We start from the raw sequence: 21,394 nt of genomic DNA, 5'->3' as shown, positions 1-21,394 counted from the left end.
CCGCAAAAGGTTGTACAGAATTTTTTTTCCGGAGCAAATCCTCTGATCTCTTGAGAGAATGTAACCTGCTTATGAATAAAACATGCTTTGTGCTCCAGGCAGCAAGAGGACATGTCAGCGAATTTGAATCTGATGATCCTGGCAGACTGTAAATACTGTTTCTTTATTTGATGTAAGCAACGTGAGCGAGAAGAAAGCAAGTTGTTTGATTCATTCAAGAGTTAGAACTGAGAAGACTGTAGATCATGGGTAAGATCTAGCTCTTCTGATGAGCATAACCATACCGAATAGGACAGAAAGAGTGATGTCAATCATGTGACAGATAACAAATGTTATGGACAGGCACAATGCAATCAAACAAAATATCAAACCAAATGGCATTTCATTTAAAGAAAAATGGCACAAACACACTTTTCAAGTAAAACATGGTCAGTACCACCCAACATTTGGATTCTCTTACCATTCCAATCCAAAGATGCCGTAGACTACAGAGTCCTCAGAGTTGGCGCCCTCCAGGAAAAACACACTCCTCAACACATTGAAGTGAAATTCATAGTCAGGTAAAGAACACACCAGCCGTGCCTTCAGAAATGAGGTCCACCTCTTCTGTAGGGTGAGGAGACCTCCTCTGTCACTCTACAAGATCAAGGCAGAGAGAGAAAAAAAATCACAGGATGAAAAAGCAGATTCCAGATTACTCATACCGGCAAGATGTTAAAATATTAAGTACACATGAAAGCAATAAAAGGTATAATAAATAGCATTAATAAATACTAATACTAAAAATATAAGACATTTTGGGAAAAATTAGTTGCACCCATTTGCTCTCTATAGGGCACTTACTAAATCATCTTTCACTGCCTGACACCATATTTATTTTGGAAACTTTGAATATAAATTTTCTTTATCTATAAATATAATTCCCAATTCTCCAACACTAATCTATTATTTAGTTAGAGTTATTACTATTGTATTCTGTTCTATTTTGATGGTTACAGTACTTCTGGAGAACGTCTGGTAATGAAAACAAAAAGGATTCACAATTCACAGGGACAATTTAATACAATACTGACTAGTTAGAAAAAGCCAAATGTTTTTGTTTAAAACTTCATATCAATTTAACACTAGGTTATCAGAAAAACTCCAGACTGCTGCAAAACAGCAGTACAAGAGAGCTTGTTACTTCTGATTCTTGGCATGGTTGGTGGAAGCTAACATTGCCAGTGTGACTGTGGGAATGGGAAATTAGCTGAATTGGATGACTTTTTTCTATGTAAAGGAATCCCCAATGACGTCAGGGGGATCAAGTAAATTTCCATGCTACCTCCCAAGAGGAGAATAAATCTTAATAGAGGAATGACTTTGATCGAACCCCAAGTTTCTTACAGCAATTCTTACGGTAGTTACTCCAGTAATCAATTTTCAGTAATAACAATGACACTATAACCTTTAATTCATCATGCGAAAGGAAACTGGATCTTTAAAGTTGACTTAAAGATGACATCATCTCAGTTGATGATTTTCAGAAGCAGATGTATGGTCATATGAAACCAGTGTGCAATACACTGCCAATGGTGTGATAATGCACTTTTTGATAATGACATTTACAAAAAGTCTGAATAAAACATCAACATAAGAACTAAAAAACTAACATTTCATATGTTATATATTAATGAAAAAATAAATAAAAGCAATCAGCAATTGCAAATTTTTTTGGCACTCTATGTGGATAATGAATAATAATATTCTAATTAAGGTGAACAAGCTGTGTAAACTGCCACAGAAAAGACATGATTGTGCCCTGAGTTCACACAGCCTACTTCATACAGAATCTACATACATCCACATGCAGAAAAATAACCTGAACACTGCAGCTGAATTATTTGCAATAATATCCAATAACCCAAATACACTAATACTACCTGCCAATGTTGGACACAATCCCAGTAGAGCGCAATAGTCAGGTTCCGGGAGGTAAAAAATCCCATTCATTTACATTGATTGCATTTATATTTGTATATATCTGAATATCTTAAAATAAATTCGTTTTTTTCATGCCATTCACAATGCTATTTACATAATTCACAATGCTTTATGGGACTGTTGTTCATTGCCTCATGAAACAGTACACAGTTTTGTTATTTTGTATTTTTGTCAGATTTTCAAATACTATTAAGCTTCAAATTAAAGTTTGTAATGTTGTGATTCACCTCGGAGCTGGTTGCTTTGGTTCATGTCTTTGAACTCTTTTATAAAAAGAAAATTATGAAATCCCATCAGAAGACATAAATTAAAAAAAATACTTCAAGAACCTAGACAGCTGAAAAAGTGGGCGGGCACTGTTGTGCTCTATTAGGCCAGTAATCAACATCAAACATCCTTTAAATATGCAGTAAATATCCACCAAGCTGCATCCTGACTTTCAAAACATTTCCACAATATCTGAGACAAAATATGAAGTGTATCAGTTGCAAATACTGAAATTGCTTATATGCATTGCCCATTGAGCTGCACACTGAAAGCACAGAAAACATCAGATGAAAAATAAACACTGTGAAGTAGCAGTCTAGAAGATGTGAGGTTAAAGACATTTTCGTTTGGCACTTTGATGTAAGTGTGTAGAGCTATACTGACTAGTTGAGATGCAAGCGGTAATGGTAATGGAGCCGTTAGAGTGAGATGCCTGGCAACAATTCTGCTGTACAATTCTAATAGGAAACCTGCAGAACACCACACTTAAATACTAAGCATTCTGAGGGCAGAGCTGTTACTCTGCTGGGAATTAAACAATTTTGGTGCCTAAAAACAAACCTATGAAGCACTTCTATGAGTGTATATACACTTTCCTATAGTTTGAGGACAAAATTGTCCCCAAAAGTAAATCAAAACCTTTCTTTGGGGACCTTCAAAGACATCCTTCATTGGAAAATTCATAAATAAATAAATAAATACTCTAAAGTTTTTTTTTTAAGGTTAGGCCATAGTTATATCACCTTTGTATAAAAGCAATAAAAAGTCTATGGCATGTCATCTTTAAGATACAGTAGCTACCGAAAGTATATTATTTCAACACCCTCTGTGGAAGTGATTAAATTAGTCAACTGTTTAGTTTGACTTGAAAATGAAAAGTATATTAACCACATGCTGGATTCCTGCCCTCTTATTTTAACAATTTAATTAAATGAATTTAAGATGCAGATAAGGTAGTGTCCTGTATGTAGAGTGAAGAATAGGGTGAAGACATGTTGTGAGCTTCATACCTTGCACACACGTGCGACCCGTGCTACTCTGCTGTGACTGAAGTATGGACTGAGCTCCTGGCTCTTTTCCGTGAAAAAGAAGTAAATCTTATCGTCATCTCCAACTGAGCTGCTCAGACTCTCTCTCACCAATGCTGAGCCCACAAAATCAGCCTCTGCATGGGACAGTAGACTGCTGTTAGTGCATTACTCCAAAAATAGATACTGGTATTAAAAAGTTGCACATTAAAATGACCAATTTTTAGCATTGTAAACATGTACAGTGTAGTCCAAAAGTGAAAATGGTTCTAAATTAGTTAAAACATTTTTTATTTTTTATTTTAATGTAAAAATGTATATGAATTTAAAAATGTCTTCGTATTTGGTTCTTATGTCCCTCTTTTGCATTAATGACAGCATACACTTGAGCTAGTATGGACTCCACAAGTTTTTGCAAAACCTGTTATCCATCATGATTTGAGAATGTTCCAAAGAGCATCTTGTGTGCTTGAAACTGAAGCTAAGAAATCAGACTTTTTGCTCCATTCTGTTGCAGGACCCCTTAAAATGGTCAGTGTCACAAACTAGAAGAAAATAGTGCAGAATCTTAACATTTCTTCTTCACCTTATGTCATAAATTCCTTTAAATTGTTCAAAATCTCCCCAAAAATCTTTTTATTTTCATTTTTAAATAAAACAAATTGTTACAATTTGCAATGTGTTCTCAGACTTTTGGACATCATTGTACAGATAAATGGCCAAATACTATTAACAACATGTTGAGGAAACCAAACATTTAACACACAATATGTAATTTCTGTAGTGTTTATGGTGTGGGATGAAATATTTTTTTTTTATTTTTTTACAGATAACATGTACTCTGCTGTAAACTGACCCTTCAGCCACTGAGTGGGAGCCTCTTCTGTTTTCAATGTTGGATTCGGAGTGTTGCGGCGGATATCTGGAAAGCTCCGAAACTCATACTGAGATGCTGTGTACATCTCTTGATCTAACAGGTAAAAAATATATAGGTATATAATTTTTATAAAATCATATGTATTTTAATATGATTTTTTTTAAATCAAAGGAACTAAGGATCAAATGTACAGTATATTCATTGATGCCATACCAATCAGCAGACCAGTGTATCCTTTGTTGGGGTCATACGGACATTTCTTTTGACCCTCCTCAAAGGCTGAGATCTTAAACTCCCTCCCATCCTGGCAAAACACAACAATGTAACTTACACTGTCCTACATCTAAATGTTTTGGTCTCAAAGTAAGACCTCTCAGATCACAGTTACTTACAATATATGCACACATAGGGCTGAAAGCATGTGTGCCACAAGTGTACAAATGTGTGCTGTTGAGCCTCTGGAGGAATCGAATGTGGTTGTAGCACTCCGTCTGTTAAGATGAAGAAGTCTAGGTCAGCAACTGTACAAGAGGTTTTAATATGATAGATGAGACCTTGACTTACCTGGTTATCTTTCCCTTTGTTCAAGCAGTGTTGCTTCTGTTCGTTTGATGCCTCCCAGTCAATCTGTCCGAGTAAAAGATTAACAAGAATTCTTGAACTGTAAAGACTTGTAAAATTGCTGTCCTGGAAACTTCCTGCTCTCGTTCGCAGTCCCAAATTGTGCCAACTAGTGTTTATAAACAACTTTCACTGCTTACTGTAATGGTTGGAAAACAGCTGAGGAAAATATGAAAATATAATTCTTAGGAAGAAGGAATCTACAAAGTACACTGAAAAAAGGGAAAGCTGCTCTATTTAAAATACTAAACCAGTACACTTAATACATTTATGTTTGAGATGAGAACATAATTATATTGGCTAAAGTCCAAGTGATATTCAACAGTTATCAAAAAGTGATTTGATCACATTGCTATGAAATGTTCAAATGGATTTAGACGTATAACGGATGGTGTTCACTCAGCGTGATTTTTACTGCAAGCTCAATTAACTTATTTAAAATGAGCTAATGCAACACACTTCTTAAGCATTTGGTTTCAACTTAATTTATTTTTGTACAATCCAGCTATGTTCACTTAATCCAATTGTGTTGGGACTATGAGAATAATATTTGTTGCATCAATGTATTGCTGAAACCGGTCAGGGGATTTCAAGTTCTTACCATGCTTAGCATGGGGCTGGATTGTGAGAGTACATTTTAAAGTTAAGCTTTATTTTCATGTATTTCAATGCAAAATTATACAAGGAGACTCGTTAGTGTTCCGTAAATGTTCTGTTATGTTGGGATTTAGAGGAGTTTCTGTCATGTTGGAATTTTTACCATTTTGGCTAATGGTTAGGTCAAGGTTGTGTACATTGTGTACTGTAACATCAGTGTTTATTGCTGTTCTAAATAAGCAAATACTGAAGGATCAACAGTATATTGACTGATTGGGATTCTGTCATCTCTCAGCAGCACCATACATTTTATAGATGTATAGAATATCAAAGATATTCCTATACACACACACACACACACACACACACACACAGGCAGCCAAAAGTTTAGAATAAAGTACAGATTTTGTTGTTTCGAAAGGAAATTGTTACAGTAATTCACCAAAGTGGCATTCAACTGATCACAAAGTATAGTCAGGATATTACTGATGTAAAAAACAGCACCATCACTATTTGAAAAAAGTTTTTTTTTTTTCAAATCTAGACAGCAGCCATCACTCCAACACCTTATCCTTGAGTAATCATGCTAAATTGCTAATTTGCTACTAGAAAATCACTTACCATTATATCAAACACAGCTGAAAGCTATTTGGTTTGTTAAATGATGCTTAACATTGTGTTTGTTTTTGAGTTGCCACAGTATGCAATAGACTGGCATGTCTTAAGGTCAATATTAGGTCAAAAATGGCAAACAAACAAAAGAAACAGCTTTCTCTAGAAACTCGTCAGTCAATCATTGTTTTGATGAAGGAAGGATAGACAATGCTTGAAAAAAACTCAAAATTTCATATAAAAGGTGTACACTACAGTCTTCAAAGACAAAAGACAACTGGCTCTAACAAGGACAGAAAGAGATGTGGAAGGCCAGATGTACATCTAAACAAGAGTACAAGTACATCAGAGTCTCTAGTTTGAGAAAAAGATGCCTCACATGTCCTCAGCTGACAGCTTCATTGAATTCTACCCGCTGAACACCAGTTTCATGTACAACAGTAAAGAGAAGACTCAGGGGTGCAGGCCTTATGGGAAGAATTGCAAAGAATAAGCCGCTTTTGAAACAGAAAATCAAAAATAAAAGGTTAGAGTGGGCAAAGAAACACAGACATTGGACAACAGAGTGTTATGGATCTTAACCCCATTGAGCTTTTGTGGGATCAAATAGACTGTAAGGTGGATGAGAAGTGCCTGACAAGACAGCCAGATCTATGGCAAGTGCTACAGGAAGCGTGGGGTGAAATGCCACCTGAGTAACTGACAGCTAGAAAGCCAATGATCTGCAAAGACTTTTTGATGAGAAAACTTTGAAGTAGTTTAAGAAGTTCTGAAAAATAAATTCAAATTGTAATAGTAATTTTTCACGTTATTAATGTCCTGACTATACATTGTGATCAGTCAAATGCCACTTTGGTGAATAAAAGTACCAATTTCTTTCCATAAGAGCAAAATCTGTACATTATTCCAAACTTTTGGCCCCCAGTGTATGTATGTATATGTATATATATACACACATATACATACACACACACACACACACACACACACACACACACACACTAGGGCTGTCGATTTAATGCGTTAATTCAGTGCGATTAATTTTATAAAAAATAATTAAGCGCTATTAGTCGCAATGCCCCCGTATAAGGAAGATTCCTGAGAAATGCAAGCTTGTAGTACCACCTGTTTACTCCAGACGGCAGTATGTGAAACTTCAGCTGTATGAAAACACGCAGTTTATACAGTGAAGAAAACAAACTTCAGCAGCAACAACACAGACATGCATTATGTTCTTGCATTCAAAACACTTGATGGAGCGCAAGTCCGAACTAAGTGATCTCAAGATCTGTTTAAAGATTGAGTATTAAACTATATTTAACTTGAAACAGTGACCTAAAAATTTTATGTTTATGATGCGACGCACCCGAGACGCGACACAAGCATGTCTGACGCCGATGTAAATTGACGGCCCTTAAACCAGCCCTCGTAATAAATCTCGAACTGATTGACAAATTCACTTGTGAAATGGATTGTTGTGAACTGTAAGACAATGTTTGACTTATGTTCAATAATATGTAGTAAACAATACATTGTATTCTAAAGCCGCTTTTTGTATTGTCTTATCAATTATTAAATCTTCTGCCACAAGAATGTAATGCATTTTAATTATCTGGATATTTTATATATATATTAAATATTTAAAGATAACTATGTATAATTATTTCATCATTATATATTGAATTATTGTTATATGAGGGGCTTTCTCACCAAATATTTGTATATGTGATTAATCGCAATTAATTAATCAGGACACCATGTAATTAATTTGATAAAAAATGTTATCGATTGACAGCCCTAATACACACACACACACACACACACACACACACAGTATATAATATGCTAATGTATTTGCTGCAAGCTAGCTAGAGTAATTTGAACAGATCACATGTAAGTTGGGATAACTCAATTCATTTAGGTTCTAATGAACTAATTTTCATTGTGTGGAACCAATCAACACAATTTAATTATGTTAAACCAACAAAACAAATTTCAATGTATAATGAATTGGTCTTCTACATTTTCGAAAAGAAACAAATGGCAAAACAAAATATACTAGATTTGAATTTTCAAATGGAAATAGCATAGAAAAAAAGTTTAAAATTCAATTTCTTAAAAAGTATAAAGTGTAGGTAGGTAAGCAGATAGTAGGCCGGCAGGCAGGCAGGCAGACAGACAGACATATTAGACAGACAGACAGACAGACAGCTACAGTATCTCACAAAAGTGAGTACACCCCTCACATTTTTGTAAATATTTGATTATATCTTTTCATGTGACAACACTGAAGAAATGGCACTTTGCTACAATGTAAAGTAGTGAGTGTACTGCTTGTATAACAGTGTAAATTTGCTGTCCCCTCAAAATAACTCAACACACAGCCATTAATGGCTAAACCGCTGGCAACAAAAGTGAGTACACCCCTAAGTGGAAATGTCCAAATTGGGCCTAAAGTGTCAATATTTTGTGTGGCCACCATTATTTTCCAGCACTGCTTTAACCCTCTTGGGCATGGAGTTCACCAGAGCTTCACAGGTTGCCACTGGAGTCCACTTCCACTCCTCCATGATGACATCACAGAGCTGGTGGATGTTAGAGACCTTGTGCTCCTCCACCTTCCGTTTGAGGATGCCCGACAGACGCTCAATAGGGTTTAGATGGGCTTGGCCAGTCCATCACCTTCACCCTCAGCTTCTTTAGCAAGGCAGTGGTCGTCTTGGAGGTGTGTTTGGGGTTGTTATTATGCTGGAATACTGCCCAGCGGCCCAGTCTCCGAAGGGAGGGGATCATGCTCTGCTTCAGTATGTCACAGTACATGTTGGCATTCATGGTTCCCTCAATGAACTGTAGTTTCCCAGTGCCGGCAGCACTCATGCAGCCCCAGACCATGACACTCCCACCACCATGCTTGACTGTAGGCAAGACACACTTGTCTTTGTACTCCTCGCCTGGTTGCCGCCACACACACTTGACACCATCTGAACCAAATAAGTTTATCTTGGTCTCATCAGACCACAGGACATGGTTCCAGTAATCCATGTCCTTAGTCTGCTTGTCTTCTGCAAACTGTTTGCGGGCTTTCTTGTGCATCATCTTTAGAAGAGGCTTCCTAATTGGGCCCAATTTGGACATTTTCACTTAGGGGTGTACTCCCTTTAGTTGCCAGAGGTTTAGACATTAATGGCTGTGTGTTGAGTTATTTTGAGGGGACAGCACACTGTTATACAAGCTGTACACTCACTATTTTACATTGTAGCAAAGTGTCATTTCTTCAGTGTTGTCACATGAAAAGATGTGTGTGAGAGAGAGGAAACATTAAGCAAATGTAAAGATTTCGCATGTTTGAGGGGTGTACTCACTTTTGTGAGGACCGAGAGACAGACAGACAGACAGACAGATAGATGTCTGTTTGCTAAGCTGTTTGGGCTGAATTAATTGCAGAAAAACAGAATGTGTGAAGATTGTATGAATACGCTGTGCTGCCTTGCATATTCTGTAATTAAGTAGCGGTGTGTTTGTGTGTACTTACGTTCTGCAGTGAGCTGCTGGAGATGTCACTAGCCTGCAGGGCAAATAAAGACCCTCTCGCTCCTACATACAGTATGCCTGTCTCCTCCTCCAGCAGCAATAAACTGTAGTTGAAAGTCGAGCCTCTGAAGCGCCTGCAGTTCAACAGCCCTACAACACACAGGACAGACAGTTTAAAGACATGTTTTATCCTTAAAAGGGGTCTTAAGTACAGTGGGTGCTGTGAGGCCATGCTGCTTTCTGAGTCAGTTCATTTTTAACTTAATGACATCCAACTTCCATTATTTTGTGTATGTATATACAGTATAGTATTACAAACATTATTAAAAATACAAATATTTCCCTTATCCAAGAGAATAAATTAAATAAATCTTGATAAAGGTATTGTATACTGTATATTAAACAACTGTATGTGTTAGCCCTCATTCCCAAATAAACATGTATAACATCAATTAAATGCACCTACATTTGCTCCAAGGTAAAATAATGATATTGATTCACAGATCGATCCAGGATCATAGTAGAGGCAATAGTGAATAACTCACAGTATACCGAGTACACTATTGTAATTGCTCTCTAATAAAGTTTCTCTCTTTTTAGGTGATAGCATTTGCCTCATTTCTAAAGCTAGCCTCCCCATTGTGTATTTCTTAGCCCAGTTTTACATTTTGGTTGCCTTTCATGACATTCTGGATACATTTTTGGTGGTTTATATATACTGTATATATAATTACTTGATACAAATGCATGGTTAATCGAAATGTCATTTAATGATTCATGAGGTAATTTTCTCAATCCAATTGCTTCTCTCTCAATGTTTGACCGCTGAAGAACAAGTGCTAGTTGGAAAGCTTGTCGGTTAGCAACGGTAAGGTGGCAGGGCTTGGGTCAATTTGTTGTTTATATTTTCCTTGTCTATGTTTAAGTGACCCTGCAGAGGAGGCAAGACAACATGTCCCCTGCTGACTTTCCTCCTTTCTGGGTATATATTTTTCATGAATCATAAGTGTGTCTTCTTTTTAAGCATTTCATATTGTAGTTAATTGTGATTGTTTTAAGATTAAATTGGATCCAGTGTGAGAAGTACACCATATGTTCTGGATATGGGACACAAGATAATAAAATAAATGTGAAAGTTTAACTGGTGGTTTACAAGTTTACAATATGTATTAAAGTGACCGATAATTCAAAAGTACTGCATGTAGGCTATGCCAAGTTTACAAGATTATTAGCACTAGTTCCTTAAGAGTAGGAGGTAGAACACCCTTTTAACACAAAGCTACATTTATACAAACACACACACACACACACACACACACACACACACACTAATCTTTCTGGTTCCTTGTTTGCACAATAGAGTGTTGTGTATCGCACTACTGTGATGATGATTTCATGACACATTCTATTTGTCTACTGCAAAAATTGCACCACATGCTGTAGAGCATCAATATACACATACATCACAGGATACACTTCTCCAACAGTGTGTGGGTAGCATTGTGTGGCAGGATTGCATGCAGGGACAGGACAGGTTATGCTGCACAGCTAGATTTGGATGAGAACCCAGGGCATTACAGTGACAGCAGAGCTGAGAAGTAAAGCCATGGAGAGACAGAGGAGAGTCAGCAACAGGGAGAGCGTAAGAGAGACAGACGGAATGAGAGAGAGAGAGAGAAGAAGAAGGAGAGGATAATTAAGGTGCCCTCTGACTCCCTGCTGACACAGCGCTGGGTTGCACAAACATGCGAAATCTTTACATTTGCTTAATGTTTCCTCTCTCTCACACACAGATGCTCAGTACATTTGATTAAAAGCCTAAGCAATCCTATTCATTCTTTCATTAGTTCATTTATTTGTGTTGATTGTAGTAGGAATAGTGACGATTTCTAACCTAACCCATACCAGTCTTATGATATTATCTGACCAACTCTATAACTGCAGAGATCTTACATACAGAATCATCTCTTAACACCTAGCAAATAAATATAACAACCAAATTGCATCTTATTTTATCAAATACAGTCAAATCAGCCTTTTAACCAACACATACATTTGGCCAAAATGTAGTGTCCTACAGATCAAGGATGTAATCAAATATTCAGGATTTGGGGGCAAAAATGTATAGGTGAAGTATACATAGACATTCATAGATTGATTTTCCCTAAAATACACTGTGGCTCTGAAATCCATTCAAAACTCTGTTTGTTTGAGAATCAAGAGTCCTGACAGAGCCTGACACCAGTAAAACTGTTTGCCGGGTGGGACAATCAGTTTGACCAATGGCATATGGGTGGAGTATTAAAAGAAACTTTGCACTAGGTGTAAATAGTACCTGCCACACAGCGCAGCTATTTGCACTCCAATAGTCAGCTGTAAACACACAAACTGAAGACAAACTGCACCCCTAGTGTTGCTGTAGTGGCGTGAGGTGTAACTTTGTGTAGATGAACTGGATTCCAATCCGCCTTTGGTCACACCCTTTCCCATCATGTTTCCCCTCTCCACTATTAATATTTACTTTAATACTACTTACAATAATAAAAATGAATAAGAAGGTTGATTTCCTTGCGGAGATTTGGTCAAAGTGAAGGTCAGGGAGTTGAGAGAATAGTCAAATTATCCATGGTTTTAATGTAGTAATAATAATGTAATAACCATGTTTGTTTGTTTTGTTTTTTCACCGAAGCCATAATATTAATACAATAAACCATGATATTACTACAGTAATATGCTGTTAATATTGTAACAATGTTTCATTTTGTGGTTACTATGATTTTACCATAAAATACAATGGTGATACTATGGTTATGGTTAAAGTAATATATTGGCATTATATTCATGATGTTAGCCAGAGGGAAACTGGCCCCTACAGTGAGCCTAGTTTACCCAAGTTTATTTTTCCCCATTAACCAACATCTTATGGAGTTTTGTGTTTCTTGCCACAGTTGCCTTAAAGGAATAGTTCACCCAAAAATAAAAATGGTCTCATTATTCACTCACCCTGATGCCATCCCAGTTGTGTCTTTCTTCAGCAGAAGCCAAATGAAGATTTTTAGAAGATAGAGCTCTGTCAGGTAATTATAATGGAAGTACACAGGTGCCAGGATTTTGACTGTCCAAAAGTCATATTTAGGCAGCAATAAAGTAATTCACATAACTCCTGTCGATCAATGAATGTCTTTTGAAGCAATCTGATATGTTTGTGTAAAAAATAAATCGATAATTAAAACATTATTAATTTCGTTTCTTGCCAGCAGCTGATGAGAATTGTGATGAAAGCGCGTCGGCGAGTTCATGCGAGAATTCGGAAGTGGCGCTTATTTACAACAGAAGAACGAGAATTCTGCCATTCAAACTGCATCAAAGCCAGGATGTAAGCACCGATTTAAAGTTAAAAACATTTTAATTATCGACTTTCTTACATAATCCTATCGATTCACTTCAGAAGACATTCATTGATTGACTGGAGTCGCATGGATTATTTTATGATGCCTAAATGTGACTTTTGGACCAACAAAGTGCTGGCACCCGTGTACTTCCATTATAAGGACCTGACAGATTCATTTGGGTTCATACACACAGTAAATACAAATATAATATAATAAACCACACTATTATGACTCAAAGATGTTACTATATTACAGCTTTTTCTGTTAAAGCAAACTTTTTCTGTAAATCCACTTTAACCATATTTAATTTTTGTAACTGAAGGTTAAGGTTAGGGGTTGGTGTAGGTGTCTGTGGGAATCTAAATAAACTGCAGTGATGCCACTCTACTGTATGTCAGTCTTTAATTAGGGGTGTAAATAGAATATAACACTATTTCTACTAATATGACCATATAACACATTTCTATATGGGGATGTCTAAGGTGGTTACAGCCCTGCTACAAAAACAAAGTTCAAACTCTGTGCTTGCCAAACAGTTACAGAATGATCAAATAAAAATTAGTGGGCAAGAGGTCATGAGAGCAGAATAATTATTTTTAATTTCTTGAACCTCAAGCCAGAATTGCTGTCATCTCGCCTCTTAATATCTATAAGAAGCCACCCCCCACTCAGGCATTCAGGGCCAACAGGATGTGAAAGGAACAGATCCATCCATTCAATATTAAGTATCAGATCACAATGAGTTTCCCACAGTCCTCTGGCAATTATTCCGCTGTGACCTGCACTCTGCAGTGGGCAATGTTAGCTCAGAGAAACACAGCAGCAATCTCAAGCCCAGCAGAGCATGCACAGATTGTTTGTGCATCCATGAATACTCAGTATAAACACACTTTAACAAACATATTCCCAAGCAGGCAAGCACACATGTGGATATTAACACATCACACACTTTATTTACATTCTCCCTGTTGAAAAGACCAGCTTAGACCACTATGAATTGACCACCATGCTGGTATTTCAAGTAAAGCTGGTTGACCAAGGGAGTCTTGTTGGGTAAAGTAGTTAAACAAAGGAGATTTTAGGCAGAATAACAACCTTGGTTACCAGATGCAATGAAAATGAATGGTGACTGAGGCAACATTCTGCTTCATACCTCCTTTTGTGTTCCACAGAAGAAAGAATGTCATACAGGTTTGGAACAACATATGGGTGAGTAAATGATGACAAATGTTTCACTATCCTTTAAAGAAGTCCGGTGGAGACACCAGCATCCCATGCTAGAGGACCATGTCACATGTAGGCTAAACTTTACCACTGGGCACCAGATTCAACTCAACCATTATACAAACAGCAGTTCAAAATGGTAAACAAATTACAAGCCAAGGTTATTCAAACAGAACTGGGGTTACGTGAGCACAGCACAGGGATCTTCACGGTATTCCGATTTGGGGTGAGCAGCGGAGCTTTGTACTTTAAAACGCATGTCAAGAGATGTGTAAAAATGGCACCGGCCCAGCATGAAGCAACATCCATACCATACAGACCAGCAACCTGACTGACAGCAGTCTGCAGGCCTGCTATTAAACAGACACAAACCACACGACCCGGGCGTGCTTGTCATTCTCAGGCATATATAGCTCTCTGAACTAAGGCACGCTATTCTCAAAACCGGAATTACTTGTTGTCCTGATTGCTCAAATAGAACTCTTTAGGATTTCTAAACTGCACATTTATGTGTCTGTTCAACATGATCATGGGATTAACGAGGAACTGAGAGGTCAATGAAACAGCACACAGGCAGACAGTGAGATTATTCAATGGGAATTCATTTTGGCTTAAGTGTCATTCTACCAACATAAATTATGATTTTATCAAAGCAGCTTCACTTATAAAAATGTGCCATGGTTTTTTGGACATGATACCATGCTAATACCTTGGTATTATTTGAAGAACCTTGTAGTACTTGGTACCATGGTATATGAATATGGTAATCATTCAATACCATGTATTGTATACACCAAAGTACCACTGTGTTACCATCTGACACCATATCTGTAAAATGCTACCAACACAGTACCTTTTTATAAGGGTCTCTTGTCAAATTATTCAGCCTTCTGGAAATCCAAATGAGTCACACATTATTCATTATTATAAAAATGGTCAAATCATTAAAGCATTCAATATAGCAATGAATCCACTGACCCTAAAAAAATATCCCAGTAGAAAGCCAACAGATGCGCTCTCCTGCCTCAATTATAACAGATTCCTGAATTTCATTACATAACAAGATGTATTGCAGGGTAACAATGAAGCAACAGAGAACAATAGCTGCATTTCCTGTTCTCTGGCTAAAGTATAATCCAAGCATTGTGACAGCATTATTCCAAAATGACTCACACACTTTATGAAAAGCCAACCGACTGTAGCATATTTTATTTGTCTTCCACTGCCATTAGACCATGATTACTGTGAAGGTTTTTGTAAGCAACACTGCACTACAAAAAACAAATAATAATAAAAAATAAATATGTATGTTTGGGCTACACACTTATCAGTCCTCCTGCTGCGCCAAAATGTTGTTATAATATTTAGTATGGACAGTATGTGAAACGAGATGCAGGGCTTGTTTCTCCCCTCACATGGCCTGACCTATGTTCTTGTTCGTTGTATTTCTTTTTGCAATTAACACACAAGTGCAAGCTTTTTAGCTACAAATATCTGATGGACTGAGTTGTAAAATGTCTATCATTGACTATTTTTATCTGTCATATTAGTTGAATTTCACTGATGAGCCATATATTTGATGTTGTCTCAATATAGTCAACATTTTCAGTTAAAAATTACAATGCGTAAGCATGAGTCTGATGAAACAGGTGTCCTATTTAATAATTCGCAGAATTGGGTAACATACTTTTAAAAGTGTACTTACATTATTGATGTTTCTGGATGAGAGTGGCAGAGCATGTCTGGTGATCTCTTACGCACACACACACGAGTGAGTGTAAAAACGTACTTTGAAATAAGGCCACGTAAACATGTGAATACTGATGCGTAGTATCAAATGCACAGAATGTTTGGTTGTCCTAAATATAGAGAGCACATCAATATCAAAATTAAGCCAAATCCCTGACATTTTTAGCCAATTTTGAAATCCCAGCCCAATGCTTTTTTCAGTTCCAAAGAAAAGAGGACATTTTCAGGAAAAAAAGGATGTATGGTAACCCGGCGCTAAACAATTACTTAAAAAAAATAAATTAGCTTCAAAATATTGGCACCCATTCACTTGCATTGTATGAACCTACAGAGCTGAAGAATTCTTCTAAAATCTTAATTTGTGTTCAGCAGCCGATATAAAGTCATACACATCTGGGATGGCATGAGGGTGAGTAAATGATGAGAGAATTTTTATTTTTGGGTGAACTATTCTTTTAAATTGCTGTTTTTTCCCCCGTATATGACGTTACATGGACTACTTTTATGATTTTGTGTATTCTGCATAAGAAAGAAAGTCATACACGTTTGGGGTATATATATGAGGTTGAGAAAATTACAAGTAAAAAAAATATATAATTTGTTCCTTTATTATCATATGCCATTTTGGTTTTCAAGTAAATGTACATCTTGTTTTAAGGATGTTTAGATATTTTTACTGGAAAACAATACAAAAATTCTTGCAGTGTAATTTTTTAAAATACAGTTTCACAATATGTGGTAATCCCATTGAATATATAACCAGCAGAATGACTACCATCCCCACAGACCTGTCAAACTGATATTACAGTGGTGCATTTAACTGAGACACTCCTCTCCTATTTGCACACACCACTGGCTCAGACAGATAGATGGGCTGTTGAACTGAAAAACTGCCACTGCTAATTAGCTAATCAATGTGAGATCCACAACGTGATTTGGGTTGTCTTCCCAGGGGCATTTTGAAAGAGAGAGAGCGAGCCAGAAAGACTGTGTATTCTCTAAATAAACAATTGGAGGTCTCCTGAGAATGTGTGGAACACAGTGTTCATCGTCCAGTTTAAACCAGTCATTTCACGAACAGTTTCTCAGCATTGTGAGATTTCATATTTGACAGAACCATAATGAATGTGCTCAAACTGTCTTTAATGAGTACAATACATACAGTGCAAATATAATTGAAACTCGCCTCCTCAGTAACTTGTCACTATCTCGGCTCTGTAGAGCTTGTCTCTTAGGGTTTACTAGGGGATAAATTACAGGCCTTTCTGAACTCATTAATGGTTAACCAGCCACAGAGGAAGGTGATCGTAGGTGGTGGAGGCTGACTCACTCTGTATGGAAATAATTGGGGTTGCTGAGACACAATACACATTAATAATAATGTTAATGTATGCTCTTAAGTGATTATGTAATAAATTCATCAAACAAGATGCTGCAGAAGTGTGCAAGCATATTTTGACAACTTAACCAAATATTTTTAACTTGTAAGTAAGGGATAAAATACAGTGTCATTCTCACAAAATAATCCTAGACAGGGTGATCAGATGTTGTATAATCTATGAATCTAGCCCGACCAGATATACTGTATTAAACATATATTTGATTCTGAATTGCCAATGGTTAAATGACCGATGTCCTTGGTAACACATTTCCCACAATGGAAAAGTCTCATGACTCACCTAGCTCTCTGCGGTCTCTTTCATCTCACATAATACAATAATTTAAATTGAAATATTTTTTTCTCATGTCCAATTATTTATTATTTATTTAGTTTGTTGCTGTATAATTAGTGGGATAATATACATTCTTTCATTATTAGTATACAGTTATTATCACACAAAAAAATCCTTCAGCGTGATAAATAATTGTGTTGGGGTTTAATCACCCTGTCAGGGTTCATTCTGCAAACATTATTGGGCTGGCTGTACATTATCCAAAATATATTTGACCAAAGAATGCCAGTAAGTGTGTGTGTTAGGTGTCTGTAAATAATCAATAAATCAGACAAGGCCACAATAGCTTTTAGGGTTCCTCCTGGAGGAACATTTAAAATACAATTATTATTTTTTTTCCCCCTGTAAGAAACCTCTGCACTAGAATGTATCTAACTCCATTCCTTAACTTATTTGCTTATACACAGAGCCTTTTCCAGAAAAGTGAAGGGATAGCTCACCAAAAATGTTTAATTCTCTCATCATTTCCCACATTCCATCTAAGATTTGTATTGATTTCTTTATTCTTCTGAATACAAAACAAAGATTTATAGATGAATATTTCAGCTCTGTAGGTCCATACAATGCAAGTGAATAGTGGACAAAACTTTGAAGCTCCAAAAATCACATAAAGGCAGCATAAAAATAATCCATACAACTCCAGTGGTTTAAGTAATGTCTTCTAATGCGATCCAGTTTTGGGTGAGAATGGACAAAAATATAACTCATTTTTCAACGCTATCATTCTGAACAGTCACTTTAACTGTAAATATCAGTTTAGAGGTCATGTGTAAACACAACCTTTTCAAAAATTTCAGTAAATTCAGCACTGGATATTTCCTTGAATGTTAAATTGTAACATTACCTGAAAAGTTCAGTTTTGATGCTCTGTGTGAACAGTGTCGTATGATTTGTCTATAGCCATTTTCATAGTTGGTAAGTGTGTGATACCAAGTATTTTTTTTTATTCTGTAGAGATTTTAGAAATGGTGTACAGAGTGGCTAAAGAAGTTTGTCAACTGATAAAATAACTAACTACATCAAAAGTTTAATGGCATTTTAGTGTTGATGTGTGAATGGTGGCAAATTGTACTGAATATGTGAATAGCAGATGTGCTGCATTTACCTCTAAAAGTCATCTAGCAGTTTGTGCTAATCTGAGTTTGTGCCTGCACAGGGATTAACTGAAATGATTGGAGGAGGGAAGAGTGGAGAGGTGAGCTCATTGGTTTTAGCAAGTAGAAATTGCTTAGAAATTTGGTGAAACTGTGACAGTTGTCAGCGATTGTTTTTTCTATGATCAATTGTTTTCTTGGTAGGAAGCTGTTGAGCGTGCATACGGGATACTGGGGAGGAAGTTATTTTAGGAAGCGCGAATGCAATTGCGTTCTCTCCTTTGTTGTCGGGGTGTGCAAATCATCCCAGGTTACACTGCCGTGTGTGTGACAGAGTCGCGGCTTGAGCCACATCAAGCCAGTACAAGGCTTGTGTTTTATAGTTGTGGTGCTTGCGATTCTTACCTTAGATGGGGTTGGTGTCCGTTTCAATTCGAGTGCTTGTCAGGCGAGTTCTTGAGCAGATCGTGCAGTCGGGTAGCATTGCGTCGGTGCTACAAAAGCACATTATTGTTTTTGTAACAAAGGTTTGGGTTGGGCAGATAAAGGAGGAAGTGGGAACCAGTTTCCACAGATCACGTGAGTCCATTTTATTCACAAATAACCAGCAATCGCTGTACAGCTTCACTCAAAACACAAGACAGCTTTTCAAATATACTCAATTAATTTTCAAACATTCAAATAAACAGTCTGCTTTTCAGCTTCACACAACTCAAGGCTCCCACTCTCTCTCAGGGGACAGACATGAAGACTCTGGTCGGTCGGTCGGTCGGTCGGTCGCTCTCGCTCTCGCTCTCTCGCTCTCTCGCTCTCTCTCTCTCTCTCTCTCTCTCTCTCAGAACTGGCTGTCTTTTTCTCTTCCCTGACTCTCACTGTGAACATAGTCACAATTCATCAGGTGGATGTCCTTACAGCTTGAACCCCAGATACCGTACCTCAACCCATCCAATTGCACACTACTTTAGATTTGCTGTGTGCCCCGCTCATCGCAGCAACCTCAGACCACCTTTGCAAATCATTACTGTAAATAATGATCTCATCCAAATATGCAGTGGCATACACAGCGTGCAGTCTGAGGACTCTGTCCATAAGAAATGTAGGCAGGACCCCAAACAAACCGAACAGAATGGTCACAAATTGGTGTAAATAAACCTCATGGGACATCAGCGTTAAGGGGATCTGCCAATATCCCATTGTCAATCCGGTGTCTAATAAAAATGAGCCGAGCCCAACCGATCGAGCAGTTTGTCAATACGAGGCATTAGATAAGCATCAAATTTTGACACCGCATTCACCTTTCTATAATCCACACAGAGCCATCGCTCTTAGGTACCAGAATCACTGTGGGGTTTTTCTATTATGCCCATATCAAGCATGCCCTTTGATTCGCCCCATACTGCTTGTTTCTTGTGTTCAGGTAAGTGGTAGGGACGACTATGTCCCACATCTCCTGGGGTTGTCTCGATGTGGTGTTTTATGAGATTATTGTGGCTGGGGATAGGTGAGAACACAGAGAAATTATTTTGCAACCTGGCAAACTCTGTATGTTGTGACAGCAAGCGGTGGTCTCCGCAAGGAACCGGGGTGAACTAATTGGCTTTTTGACTCATCTCCGGGACATCACCAAGGATATGGGACCGCCTCTCTACATGGTTTTAATAGGTTGAGGTGGTAAATTTGACACGCCCTGTCCATATCCACATGCACTACCTCATAATCGACTTCCCCATCTCGCCATGTGACCTCAAAGGGCCCTTGCTATTTTGCGAGTAATTTAGAGCTTGATGTGGGCAGTAATACAAGGACTTTATCTCTCGGTGCAAATTCACATAGCCAAGTGCCCCTGTTATACAGCCGGGATTGACGTTCTTGTGCCTGTAGCAAATTCTCCTGTGATAGATGCCCCAGTGTAACCCAGAGTTATGCTCTCAGGTCAAGAAGATATTGAATTAAATTTTTGCTTAGTGAGGGTCCCTCCTCCAAATCTTCCTTCATGATGTCTAACACGCCACAGGGCTTACGCCCATATAATAATTAATATGGGGAAAACCCTGTGGAAGCTTTAGGGACCTCTCGTACAGCAATTAACAGGTGTTCGAGCCACCTATCCCAATTACGAACTTATGAATCATATTTTTTAAGGTCTTATTAAAATGTTAAACCATTTGTGGATGGTACATGCTTGTCCGAATCGATTTAATACCTAATAATTCATACAGCTCACATAGTGTACGTAACATGAATGTAGTGCCCTGGTCAGTAAGGATTTCTTTTGAAATCCCAACTCGAAAGATTACTCTGAAGAGTGCCTCTGCAACACTACATGCTGAGATGTTGCGAAGAGACACTGCTTCCAGGTATCACGTTGCGTATTCCACCAGAACCAACACAAAGTGATGCCTGTATGCTGACCATTCTAATGGCCCGATGAGGTCAATGCCAACTCTGTCAAATGGAACCTTGATCAATGGAAGAGGATGCAATGGCGCTTTTGGAGAGGCCGGTGGATTCACCAGCTGACATTTGCGGCATTTCGCACACCACTGGCTAACATCCCTGTGAATGCCCGACCAATAGAGATGGGCCATGAGATGGCTTATTGTTTTCCCCTGTCACACTCCGTAGTTTGGAGACGAATTGTTCCAGTACCACGAGATCGATGATGCCCCCATCTAATGCACCCAGC

General features: G+C 37.7%; 1 protein-coding gene across 1 annotated transcript in view; it reads right to left on the bottom strand.

Annotated features, from left to right (window-relative positions):
* The window catches only part of LOC127661076 (semaphorin-4G-like), a 54,028-nt gene that overhangs the window by 18,289 nt on the left and 14,345 nt on the right, over positions 1-21,394 (bottom strand). The window contains exons 3-9 of the mRNA XM_052151636.1: positions 9,518-9,666; positions 4,720-4,782; positions 4,548-4,646; positions 4,369-4,459; positions 4,135-4,248; positions 3,261-3,415; positions 461-636 (exon numbers count right to left, since the gene is read on the bottom strand). Coding sequence (XP_052007596.1) covers positions 461-636; positions 3,261-3,415; positions 4,135-4,248; positions 4,369-4,459; positions 4,548-4,646; positions 4,720-4,782; positions 9,518-9,666 — 847 coding nt within the window. The remainder of the gene's footprint in view (positions 1-460; positions 637-3,260; positions 3,416-4,134; positions 4,249-4,368; positions 4,460-4,547; positions 4,647-4,719; positions 4,783-9,517; positions 9,667-21,394) is intronic.

This window comes from Xyrauchen texanus, chromosome 20, assembly GCF_025860055.1.
Source record: "Xyrauchen texanus isolate HMW12.3.18 chromosome 20, RBS_HiC_50CHRs, whole genome shotgun sequence".
NCBI lineage: Eukaryota > Metazoa > Chordata > Actinopteri > Cypriniformes > Catostomidae > Xyrauchen > Xyrauchen texanus.
Note: the sequence above shows the minus strand (reverse complement) of the source record. Positions and strands in the feature narration are given on the sequence as shown.